Source organism: Geotrypetes seraphini, chromosome 17 (genome assembly GCF_902459505.1).
Source record: "Geotrypetes seraphini chromosome 17, aGeoSer1.1, whole genome shotgun sequence".
Classification (NCBI taxonomy): domain Eukaryota; kingdom Metazoa; phylum Chordata; class Amphibia; order Gymnophiona; family Dermophiidae; genus Geotrypetes; species Geotrypetes seraphini.
The window spans coordinates 2,427,637-2,440,538 of record NC_047100.1 but is presented as its reverse complement, the minus strand read 5'-3'; the positions used below and the strand labels follow the sequence as shown (position 1 = coordinate 2,440,538).

The window sequence follows — 12,902 nt, the reverse complement described above, 5'->3', positions numbered from 1 at the left end:
CGGGTAAATCTTTCACAATCCATTCTACCTGCCTGAAAACCTTGTGGCCTACTGCTGAGCGTAATTAATTAAAGGGTTTGAAAGCAGATCCATTTTTTTTCTCTAATGTAACAGTTCTCTGAAGCGCTATTGTCCCAGCAGGGTAAGCTGGACTGACAGACAGGATCAGCTCTGTCCTAGGGCTGCTAAAGGTCAAAAGGACCCCACTCCCACGTCCCCCCTTTCTCACAGTGGCTCTTCCACAATACATTCCAGGGAATTTCTATTTTCCAGTCATTGTGCTGAATACGACTTTTACAGTCCTTTCTGAGACACGAAAGAAGGAATTTCCTGTGGAATGTAAAATGTTAGAGATTTGGCAGAGGAAAGAAATAGGAAGGCCCCTGAGAGACCGTCATTTTCCAGCCTCCAGTCAAGGCCATAGCACTCTGTTTAAGTGCTGAGGAAAAATAGTTATGGATAGTTCCTGGAGGAAAAGTCCATAGTCTGTTATTGAGAAAGACATGGGGGAAGCCACTGCTTGCCCTGGATTGGTAGCACAGAATGTTGCTACCATATGGGGTTCCGGAACTTGCTATTCTTTGAGATTCTGTATGGAACCTTGATACTCTTTGGGGTTCTAGAATCTTTTGTTACTCCTTGGGTTTTGGCCAGGTACTAGGGACCTGGATTGGCCACCGTGAGAACGGGCTACTGGGCTTGATGGACCTTTGGTCTGACCCAGTAAATCTATTCTTATGTTCTTAGGATGTCACAAAGAGAGGCCTGGGGGTGGAGCTTGAGTGTGTCAATTACACGCTTAGCAGCTTGTAGAACAGCTTCATTGACATACCAAAGCACCATTCCTGCATTAGACATGGCACTAGTGGGTGTGTCTAAATACCCAATTATGCTAGCAATCTGTAACAGAACCTGGTGCCCAGAAGCTAATGGGTAGCATTTTGGTACCCAACATTTGCTGCACTTTATAGAATTCTCTTTTTCCCCCTCCCCCCCAATATACATAACAAATTACCTGAAAATGTAATAAAACAGCATTTGTACAGCAAGAATAACAAAGAATACTAGGCAGGAACAAGGTTGCATGGGCCTGAGGAACGCTATGAAAACCCAAGAACTGCAATACTGGGTCAGACCATCCCACAAGGGCTTGTCAAGATCCCAGTGGCCCCTCATTGTAAGGCAGTCGCAGTGCAAGATCAGGAAAACTCAGGCGGCTTAACTCCAAATGTTCTTTTTATGTCTTGTTCTTAGAAAGAGCCCGATATGCTGGGACTGAAGCTGGAAGAATACCAAATTAAAATCGGCCTGATTTCCTGTGAAATGAATTTTATCGTGGTCGACAAAGTGATTCACTGCACAGTTAATGAGTCACTGAGAACATCTGAGAGAACTTTGCCTGTGACAGTAAGTGAAACATTGCAATACCTAACCTGTGACATTACTGAGAGGATGCAGTGCCGTGCCCAGCAAATGCAAAAAATTCAACTGAATAAATTGCTTATTTAATCAAATAAAATGCTAGATTCTGCTATGATAAAAGAAGAGAGAGAGCCCAGATTCTGGTCCTCTGCACTCTGAATGAGACTCACAAAGCCTGTGGTCTATGACGGTCATTCAGCAATTAGCCAACTGCTGATCGTGTGGTATGAGTTGGGAGATGGAAGAGGGATTTCGAGAAATTAAACCTGTCTCAGGTTCTTTGCTTCACATTTGGTTCTTATTCTTTTAGCCTTAACAGTTGCTCATTTGATTCTGCTTTGTTCTGGATAATTTTTAAGACTGGATTCTCATGCTGATTCAGCAGTGGTTCTGTCTTAGTGCAGGTAATTAGTTTGTAATTCTGGATTTGTAATTCTGAATTTCATAATGAAATCAATGGGAAAACATAATTACAAATCTATATATGTCCGGGTTTTGAAAAGCTCCACGACATAATCGCGTCAAGAAGGGGCATCGCAACGTGATGACGTCACATATGTGTGCGTGTGATGTCACCGTGTCATGTCTGTGCATGCGCAGATGTCGTCTGGGGGCAGAACAGGGTGGGACAGAGGCAGAACTGCGTGGTCCTGGGGGCATGGCCATGGATCCGGATTTTCCCAAAGGAACGCCAGGTCTGGATCATTATGCTTAGTTGACCTGAAGTGAAGTGAAATGAAATGCCCAGTCATTCTGGATTTCTCTTCAGCTACTCACTAAAACAGTTCTTGTATAGACCCTGCTCCCTTCACCCTGGCATGTCCCCTTATCCACAGCAGTAGGTATCGTTCATCTGCAACTTTAGGTCTCATGATGTTTCTTTAAGGTCTCACCATCTCTCTGATCTTGCATGCACTCCGCTGCCTCTAGTGGCAGGAGGTCATAACTGACTCTAGGCAAACTGCTTGTACACAGGAAAGAGATTTTTGGGGCCAGTCCTGGATTTGAACATACATCCTAAAGCAGTGTAGAAGTTGTAGTCCCTGATTCTACCCTTTGAAAACAGTGCTACAGGTACCATAATGCAGCAGGATGAGGTAGTCGGAAATCCAGGCCTGACAAAAAATCTCCCTCCTGGAACTCTGTAACATCTTTTGCCTAATCTTAGATTTTCATTCTTCTCTTTCTTTTGATAACAGACCTGACTAAATGTGTTCTGAATTTGCATTCATTTTGAACTTGGTTACAATCCTCTCATTGGTATGGGCTTATAAAGTCTCACTGAGGCTGCCAGCTGGATCCAGATTTGACTGACAGAGTCAATCCAGTCCTGGGTTTACACCATTGCATGCAAGGACTTGGAATCTTGCTCTTCTTGTAGAATGCAGCAGGGAAATCAGAACTACTGGTGAATCTAAGCCCAGTTGGCAACCCTTGACAGTCTGTGGAAACAGTCAGCTTCGTGTCCTCACGAGTCTGTACACAGTCCTTTCTTTGGGGTGGCAAAAAGCAGAATGCAGTGGAGAAGGGTTAAACCAACCACCCCGGTAAGGCTCAAAAACCTCTGATAACCTTGGGTGGTAACAGAAGTACAATGACACCAGCCAGCTGCTTGCCGCTGAAAACCTCCCACGTCAGCCGTGCATGGTGGGAAGTCTTTGGTACATATGTGGTTATACAATGAAATTCAAGTGGTTAGAGGAAATTGCTCGTGTCGTGGGCCAGTAAAACCAAACACATGAATGACTTTGGTTGTACTTTTGCTGACTGGCTTTAATTAAATACAATTAACTAGGACACCTGGTATTTTAGATAGATAAATAGGGGGATTTGCTGTATCTGCTCACAGTTAAACTTCTGCTTCCCATTCCTCCTTAGATCCAAGTTGGGAAATACAACCAAACCATCACAATGCTGCATCTGGCAGGGGGCGAAACGGCTATTATCGCTCCCACGGTGACATGTAGTATCTTGCTACTTCTATCTGTTGTAGGTAAGATCACCTAAAATCTTTGCTCAATATTTTATGAGGAACTCCATAGTGAGAGGAAGAGGAAAAGATCTTCAGAGTGGCCTGGCTGCTGTACGAACCTCTCACCCCTGTGGGTCGTGGATTCAGATCCCATTCTAGACCCCCAAAGGAACTAAGTTCACTGGTCTCAGCTCAGTTTTCTCTTAAAACTATGGCCTAATTTAACAAAAGGATGCAAATGTTTCTGCATTGTCAGAACTCTGTGTGTGGCTCAGACCTAAGATATGAAGGAGAGATGCTGGAGTGAAGTGCTTGGCAGAGCTGGTGTGGGGGAGGGGAAGGGATACTGGATACTGGGGTGGTGCAGAAAAGGTGTGGGTTCAGAAAAAGGCATTCATACGTAATAGCAATGTGTATCTGTAGAAGCTAAGTTTGCGGACAACATAACATAACATAAAATCAACTTATAAACTGCATAACAGTGAGGATCTATGTGATATATAAAAAATTATATTATAATTACAATTAAACTCAAAGGGATATTAGTTACCTAAGAATCTAGAAAACAAATAGGTCTTTAGATGCCTTCTGAAATCCAAGTAGGAAGTAGATGCAGAAAGTAATTGCTTGAAATTTTATCTCAAGCAGCAGCGTGATACGAAAGCATACGTTCATGGTATGTTTTAAACTTACATCCCTTAACTGACGGGTAGGTGAAAAAAGCGTAACAATGTCTGGTCCAGTTCTGTGGGTGCTGCTGAGCACCCCCAGTATTGAGCGAGCTCCTTCATTGTGTCCAGAGGGGTAATTTGTAGAAATATTACGTCTACATTATTTGCATTTCTTTCAATATAAATTAGGCCTGACCAATATTGAGAGAAAAGAAAGAAGCAATTTGTATTTGAATAGGGTTCCAAGACTCATTGTTGGCCCAGAAATATGTCTCCTTACTAATAAATTGCATTTTTCTGTACTGGCATGCATTCCAATGACCGCATCTTTCTGAAAGATAGGCTTGTTAAAAGAAGCAGTCACACTCTTTACTGAAGGACTGGATGAGCTGAAATCTCCTTTTCATTAGTGACTCAGAAGACTGTCAAATCGGGACTTCCCCTTTTCATACAAATTTAGGAATTTGTCACCATTAGTGACTCATCAGGTTAGAAGATCTTGGAAAACATAGAACTCCCTTCTCAGGTCTTAGGTTTAAGCGGGAAAGAAATTTTTGTTAATAAAAATAAACAAATGAGTGAGAAGCAGGTTAGAAGGCTTTCATTCTCTCACATTGGAGGCTGGATAATCTGGGACCCCTTTATATGAGTGCAAATCGGGTTGAGAGCCCTGCATTCCCTCATGTTAGGGGTTGGCTAAAGTGGGATTCCCTCTTATTAGCAAGAATCAAGCTGGAAGGCCTTCATTCAATCATATTTCAGTTTGGATAATCTGGTTCTCCTAGGCTTACCCAATTTTAAGTTGGTAAAATCCGGACCCCTAGACCCGCCTCCCAGTTCCACCCATCCTCGCCCCGTTATGTCCCAGCTCCGCCCTCACCTCCACTGTCTGTTCGTCAGGCATCCATGCATGGGCAGATGCCCCCTCCCGATGCGATTTCTTTTCAAAACCCAGACAAAGTGCCAGGTTTTGAAAAGTCACCCTAGGCTCTCTCCCTCATGAGTGAATCAGCAGAGTTCTTGGTGACTGAAGAAATGGGAAGGTCTCCCAGATGCCTCCAGTGACTCAGCAGGGTAGAAGATCTAGAATTCTTAAGTCTTTAATGACTCAGCAGGTTTGCTGATCCAGGACCAGGTTAGTTACTCTTGTGCTTGCTTTTCCTTCTCTAGGTCTCTTTGTGTTTTGTACTAAGAGCCGCAGAGCAGAACGTTATTGGCAGAAAACACTGTTGCAGATGGAAGAAATGGAATCCCAGATCCGTGAGGAAATCCGTAAAGGTAACTAACTGTAAAATGAAAACGGAGCGCGTGAGAGGGAAGAGAACTGTTAGTGGCATCAGGACCTGGGGTTGCCAGAGCAGCAAAGCGTCCATTTAGTACCTGGACAGCTCCATGAATCTCTGGATGGCGCAGGAGGGGCCGTTAATGGCTCATGGCAGAGACGCTTGTATTTGCTTCTGGTACTTTTGTCTTCCACAGATGAGATATTCTGTAACTGAAGACAGGGGAAAATGCTCTCGTAGTAGGTCTGCAACACAATAGAAGTGACTGGCAGTAATAGTGAAAGGAGAAGGATAGTCTCTGCTCCGATGCCTTTGCTTACTTGCACCCTATGTCCTGTTTTGGTTTAGGTTTTGCTGAGCTACAGACAGATATGACCGATCTGTCTAAGGAGTTAAACCGTACTCAGGGGATCCCCTTCCTGGAGTACAAGCATTTTGTCACACGAACATTCTTCCCTAAGGTATGAGACCATCTCTGTTTCTTTCAGTGATCACTCAGGCTGCCTTATGCTTGGAAGAGCTGGCTGGCTGCACTTTGGGTCAGTGAGTGTTGGAGACCTAGAGAGTGTTGGGAGATGATCAGGAGGCTTCATTCAAGACAATATGCACCGACCCTGGGCTAGATATTCATCTGACTGTGGAGAGCCAGGATTTTTTCTGGATATTCAATGTCGTTGAATATCCTGGTGTATTCATCTGTCTATATCCCAAGTGGTTAATTGTCATAGTCAGCCCTTCACCACCTAAGTGACTCTGTGATTTCACCAGCCAGGAGCCTTTTTGGGTGGGTTCAATTGCTTTGACTTTCAAGCCGCTCTTTTTGCTTTAGTTAGCTGCCACAGTTTCATCCTTCCTCCCTGTCCCCCACTCCCCTCTCCTACACTGACAAGGACACAATTGCCTCAAATTGCTCTACCACAGGGGTGTCAGTAGGTGCCAGACTGGCTATTTTTCATCAGAGATATTTTTGGCTGTGATCAGACAGTGCTTTAGACTTACAGCGTTCTTCAGACCCAACATTTATTTTTTGCTTTTAAACAGAAAACACTGCTGATTTTTCTCTGTCTATAGGTAATATATAGAAATAAAACAAAGGAAATAAGAAAATACCTTTTTTGTTGGACTAACTCAATGCAGTCCAATAAAAAAAGGAATTACTTTATTTCCTTTATTTTTTTGTTTTATTTCTTTATATTACCTTGAAAGTGGATTAACACAGCCACCACACCTTGTCACTCTCTGTCTATAGAAAGGGGACCTGGTTGTTGTTAGGACAACGGGGGGGGGGGAGAGGGGGGGAGGGGGGCTTTTTCACTCCCTCCTCTTCTACTTCACACACAATCTGTTCAGAACTTATTCATCAGGATTAAAAGATCCACGATTCTGGAGTTGATAAATCATGCTTTTTTCTCCTTCCGGCTGGTGGTCTCTGTTTTGTAAAGATTTGCTGATGTTTCTGCATCTGTATTTGCTTGTGAAGCCCTGACCTAGGTCTACTGGGACTGAATCCAATATCTGTTTTCTTGTCTAGTGTTCTTCACTTAATGAGGAGAAGTATGTACTGCCGTCCCAGCACTTCAATTTCCAGGTGGGGTGTCAAGCGCCAGAAACTCACCCATTGCTCCTGGGAGATTGGAACGTGAGTAATCCAGATCTGCTCTAAACAAACACCGTGAAGCAGCTGAGAGATGTGGAAACACAATACGTATGGCTAGATGTGAATACGCACGTGTATCGCACTCAGCCACTTATGAAATGGGACTGCAAGAGAGAGCGCCCACAGGGCTTCCATTTGAAAATCCAGCCAGCAGGGCTTTCCAAAGGAAATGTTCACATGTATCCTCCCTCCCTCCCTAAACCCCTTCTTTTTGGGTTACCATATGGCTCCAGAAAAGGGAGGACCGATTGAAACATCCGGATTTTACATGCATAGCTTTCAATGGATGTCTCAATCCGTCCTCCTTTTTCTGGGTACTTTAACTGGTAGTGAGGGTGGAGCAGTTTCCAGCAGGACTGTGTAACCCTTCCATTAGGGCGCAGTCGGATCGGTGGAACAGAAATTTTCCTAATGTAGCCCCTTATTGCCCAGTCAGCATCAGGGCAGGTTACTTAAAGAGTTTTTCAACTGATTTTTGAAGGTCAGAGCTGGGGCTAACAGAGCGAGAAGGCTGGTCGGCACTTAATCCACACCCTCCACATTCTTCTTGGTCAATAAATAGTCTGCACAGACATATATTTATTCCAAACTGTGAACAGTTTACTTCAACTTAAGAACCAAAGATTGAAAACATCAGCTCAGCATGGCTCTTTGGTTCATTGATTTACTTCCAGTCACTAATACATATTTAGATGGTCTATCCCAGGAGCAATCAATGAACTCACAATTGTAGTAGGTTCACTTCCAAATGCTTCCTCATGTTGTTTGTCACACGTCTCTTCTCTTAGTTACAGTTGGTAAATTAAGGCAGTTTTCCTCCCCAGAGGGATATTTGCTATGGAGGGTTTTACCTCAATGGATTTACTTTTCCAGCTGTGCAATGCTTCACTCTTTCTTGCCTTTGTTCTGCTCCACACAGTTGATGGTGGAGGAGAAGATAAGCTCTGAGGCTGACACTTTAGGCTGTAAGACTGGGCAAGTCACAGCTCTTTCCATTGAAAGGTCGGAAAATGCTGCAGTTGGGAGGTTAAAGATTTCCTAGTCCCCATTCACAGTTTTGCTCTGGCCACAGAACAAACAGACAATGACCCTCCCTTTGGGTTGAGTATTTAAACTAGCCCTGTTTTCCCTCCAAACCTTGTAAATCCAGGCAGGAAGATTCAACCCCTTGTCCTGGAAACTATTGGGGTTAGAGAGAGGTCAAAAGAGTTTTGTCTCTCTGGTATAGCATTGAACAGGGCCAAACGAGCTATGCGCAGGAAGTGCGGCCGTACAGGGCGCAAGGGAGGCAGGAGGCTCCTAAATTGTGATCTTTCCATTGCTTGGCTCTGACATGGTAGATGGGGGGGAGGCATGTCACACAGGGCCATTTCCAGCTCAGGACGGTCCTGGCGCTGAAGGTTCTGGTTCTGCTGGCCAAACAGACCCTTAGCAGCCTCTATGTTCAGTGGCATAGTAAAGGGGGGGCCGTTTCACTAAGTGCGTGGCACCCCTCCTACTCTCTGCCCCCTGTTCCTCTCCTTACCGTGCACGTCCATCCCTTGCCTTCCCTCTCTTCCTTTTTTTACTTCCCCGGTGTGAGGTTGCTGCCCGGGTCGGCATCAGCGCTGTATCTGACGTCACTTCCGGGACATCAAAGGGTGATCTGACATCGACGTGGGCATGCTGCTCACGCCATAGAAGTTAAAAAGGTATGAGGAAATGGGGGGCAGGGGAGGGGCATCACTCATCCTTAGTACGCTACTGTCCATGTTGAGAGAAATATGAGTCTTCCTGTGAGTCTTTTGAAGGGATGATGGGGATAGAGGGGTATAGATAGAGGATTACTGCACAGGTCCTGGACCTGTTGGGCTGCCGCGTGAGTGGGCTGCTGGGCGCGATGGACCTCAGGTCTGACCCAGCGGAGGCATTGCTTATGTTCTTATGATCTCCTTCCTCATTTAATTATTTCTTTTAGATCCCTGAAAGCTGCAGATGTAACATGGAGGAAGGAATTACTTTGTTCTCTACTCTGCTCAGTAACAAGCACTTCCTGGTCACCTTCGTCCACACTCTGGAGCACCAGAAGGACTTTGCCATTCGGGACAGGTGAGTGCTCTGATGTGTCTTGCAACCCAAGAAAAAGGTAACTCTCATGCCACCTGCGCACACCTTTCAGTGTTTCACCAGCAAGGAAACGTGAACACTTTTGTCGTCTTTGCCCCAGCAAAAAAAATGCAACAGTTGTGTTACAGTATACACAGGGATTTAAAAGCAGAAATCTTCCTCCATGGATATAAATCCCATGCCGGCTCTGCGCATGTGTCAGGCGCTTTCTCCGACACCCGATCGGATGGGATTACGGCAGAATCTCCGGGAAACTAATGTGCATATGAAATTGTTTGAACATCAACCGCCGTTTTCAAATCGGACAATTAATTGGCCCCACAGCGACCCCCAGGGGATTTTAACGATGATTTTTCTGCATTTGGCCCCAAGTCTAGAGACGATGCAGATAGTGGTCACAGCTGTGAGGAGCAGAGATGGACAGTAATATATTACAAAGAATAAGTTATTTTTCACAATAACTTACCTAGACCAGAGGACCCCCAGGCCAGTCGGGTTTTCAGGATAGCCCTAATGAATATGCATGGGGCGGATTTGCATGCCTGACACCTCCAGTATATGCAGATCTCTCTCATGCATATTCATTAGGGCTGTCCTGAAAACTTGACTGGCCTGGGGGTCCTCCGGGACAGGGTTAGGAACCACTGACCTAGACTACTAACTATAATACCTAATGAAACCAGTGATTGTTTTATATTTCTTTTGAATAGTAACTTACTCAACCATACTTTCAAAAGTAATATATTACTAGTGATAAGTTACCTGTCCTATATTACTATGCCTATTACTTTTCTTACCCTTTCCTTCAATTTATTTCCTTTTATTTGATAATTGGCATTCTTTCCTTTCAGATTTAGATTTCATATCTATTGTTCCCTACTTTGCTCTCTCCTCAGGACAGATGATATATTAAATTATAATAAACAACAAACCATAACGCGTAACTCTGTAATATATTACTTGCACAACTCTAGGGTTACCAGATTTTCCTGAAGGAAAATCTGGACCCATGGCCATGCCCTCAGTCCCTCCCCATTCCACCTGGGTCCCGCCTTGTTCTGCTCCCCCAGCCCCACCCCCAGACGGCATCTGATTTTGATGGGAAGCTTACAAAACCCGGACAAAGTGCTGGGTTAGTCCCTGTAGAGATGAGATGAAGAGAGAGATGAAGGCCCTTTAATGGGGTATTGTGACCTCCGCCCAGTCTCACTGTTTCCTTTGCCCTCAGGTGTAATCTGGCCTCCTTGCTGACCATCGCCTTACATGGAAAGCTGGAATACTACACGAGCATCATGAAGGACCTCTTGGTAGATCTCATAGACGCCTCGGCCTCTAAGAATCCTAAGCTGATGCTTCGGAGAACCGAGTCTGTGGTGGAGAAGATGCTTACCAACTGGATGTCCATCTGCATGTACAGTGACCTCAGAGTATGTAAAAACTGGTACAGAATCTATGAGTTTAAAATATTGAATGTGCACATTTTGAAAACTGCCCTGAATGTTCCTTTGGTCTATTAAATATTCAGATAGCATCTGCATTAGAAAGAGAGATCGAAATCAAGTTTCAAGTTGATTTATCCTTGATATGCCATGTGTCAAAGTTATCTACATGGTTGATATCAATCAAAGTTATAAACTAGAAAACAAAAGGGACAGCTGTATGTGAGACCTTTCTTACGAAACTCATTTCCTACATTTGTGACCACCTTTCAAAAGTTCTGTCAGCCTCTAATAGACTCAAGAGTCTTTCATGGCCATATTGCATAGGAATCTATTTGAGTCTGCTGAAGCACTGAGGAGCAGCCATTGGTACTCCGAGTATATTGTGCTGAACCCTATGGCTTCCTAATTGTGTACATGGGCCTCATCCTGTGGGGGTTAGTTGGGAGAGGTGGGTGGATACAATTTCACTGTCCACACTAAGGTTAAGTATGCGTATGATTGCATAAGTACAGAGAAGAAAAAGACTCCAGGCTGTTAGCAGCTTTTGACTTGCCTTTATATTTGTTTATGCATAATCGGTGTTGATCTTTGCCAGCTCCCAGTTCCCCAGACCAGTCAAGTCTGAGGTTTGTGCTTCATTCCAAAACCAGCCCCTTCCTCTGCATCTATTGTTCTGAGAAGTTTCCTAGTTCCTGACTCTCTTTCCCCCCCCCCCCACCCCAGTTTCCTGATCTCACAAGAAAAAGAGATGATGAAAAGGCTGAGATGCTGAGTACATGCGGTAATTCAGCAGGAATAGCTGCTGAATATTACATTCTGATTGTGAAAGACTTTGTAATCTCTGGAACAGGAAAAAGAAAACAGAGAATGTGAGGCTTTGGCTCTAAATATAACATCCCAGAGAGGAGCAAAAAAGATACAGAAGGGGTCAAATGTAAAACTTTTGAGCAGGAATTGCCAGTCGACAAGGCGTCAGCTCTGCCTCCTGTCCACATACACATCTTTCCTATACATCATTATTCAATCCGCTTACTAAAATCTCTCCAAAGTGGACAGAGTGTCTCACATTCACATGTGGCCGAAGAGTCCTACTTGGGAAATTTATGTTATCAATGAGCAGGTTTTTAGGTGGTTGCCATTGCCAAGTAGAGAAGAAGCAGCTAATTATATGAGCACAAATCCGCTCTGCTTAGAATAAAACACGTTATAAAATGGATCCATGAATGATTCTAAAAATGACTCTGTGCGTTTTTGAGCATACTGTATTTGACTCTAATGGGCTTTATGCGCTGTCTGGTCCACAGTCTCTCAGAGGAACGTGGCCATCCTGCTTTCCTCTTCCCCTTCAAAGCCCTGCAAGACCAGCGTAAATTCTTCCTCAGCATCCATACAGAAATCTCCAGCACAGTAACATCAGGAGATCCCTCTGCCTGTGATACCAATCAGGATGATCCTTTTCTTTAGTTACCATTAAGCGGCTTTTGCTGGTTTAGAACAAGTGGGAAAAGTAATGAGCTCTGGAACTTGTTTGCCAGAGGATGTGGCAAAAGCACTTAATGTAGCTGGGTTTAAGAAAGGTTTGGACAAATTCCTAGAGGAAAAGTTCATAAACCTTTGTTAAGGTAGACCTGGTGAAATGCATTGGTTATATCACTGGAATTAAGTAGCAAGAAATCTAGATACTTTTTAGGACTCTGCCAGGAACCTCTGACCTGAACTGTTTGAAACAGGATACTGGGCTAGATGAACATTTGGTCTGGCCCAGAAGAGCCTCTTGTGGGAGGTAGTTTTGGCATGTAGTTGGGGGTGGTAGGTGTAGGTGGGTCAAGTTGGTAGAGGACAGAGAAATAAATATGGGTGGGAGTGGTTAGGTAGCGATAGCTTTTGGAGAGGGGGGAGATTAGAGTATTTTGGAGATGGGAGGCATTTTCAAGGGTGAAATGAGGGTGGTTGTTGAGTTAGGAGGTACTTGGAGGGAGAGGGTGGTTCAGGGGTGGGGAGAGTAGAGAGCAGAGGAAGCTGGAACCGTTTCTTCCATAGAAATGCACTGAGCTGAGGTTTCCAGAAGCATTGTTTCTCTGGAAAATGTCTATTACTCCCACCCCCCCTGCCCCCCACCCCCCCGCTAAGTTTCATTCAGTTCTGTTAAATGTTTAGGGAGTTAGTTTGCCCCCAAACAGACTGACAGATATTCTCAGCCTCCTCCATTGAGTTAGATAAAAGGAAAAGCTAATTCAGAGTCATAAACCTCCTGTGCTTATCCCCAAGTTGGGCCCACAGATTTGGACGGCCGTTCTGTGATGCCTAAAGAATGTCCAGTCCGACCGCAAATTCCTTTTTCCTCTGCAG

General features: G+C 44.4%; 1 protein-coding gene across 4 annotated transcripts in view; it reads left to right on the top strand.

Annotated features, from left to right (window-relative positions):
• Positions 1-12,902, top strand: part of PLXND1 (plexin D1) — a 102,519-nt gene that overhangs the window by 62,975 nt on the left and 26,642 nt on the right. For all 4 annotated transcript variants that reach the window (XM_033926041.1, XM_033926043.1, XM_033926045.1 and 1 more), the window contains exons 19-25: positions 1,255-1,407; positions 3,301-3,415; positions 5,236-5,343; positions 5,697-5,809; positions 6,880-6,987; positions 8,963-9,093; positions 10,340-10,538. In XM_033926041.1, coding sequence (XP_033781932.1) covers positions 1,255-1,407; positions 3,301-3,415; positions 5,236-5,343; positions 5,697-5,809; positions 6,880-6,987; positions 8,963-9,093; positions 10,340-10,538 — 927 coding nt within the window. The remainder of the gene's footprint in view (positions 1-1,254; positions 1,408-3,300; positions 3,416-5,235; positions 5,344-5,696; positions 5,810-6,879; positions 6,988-8,962; positions 9,094-10,339; positions 10,539-12,902) is intronic.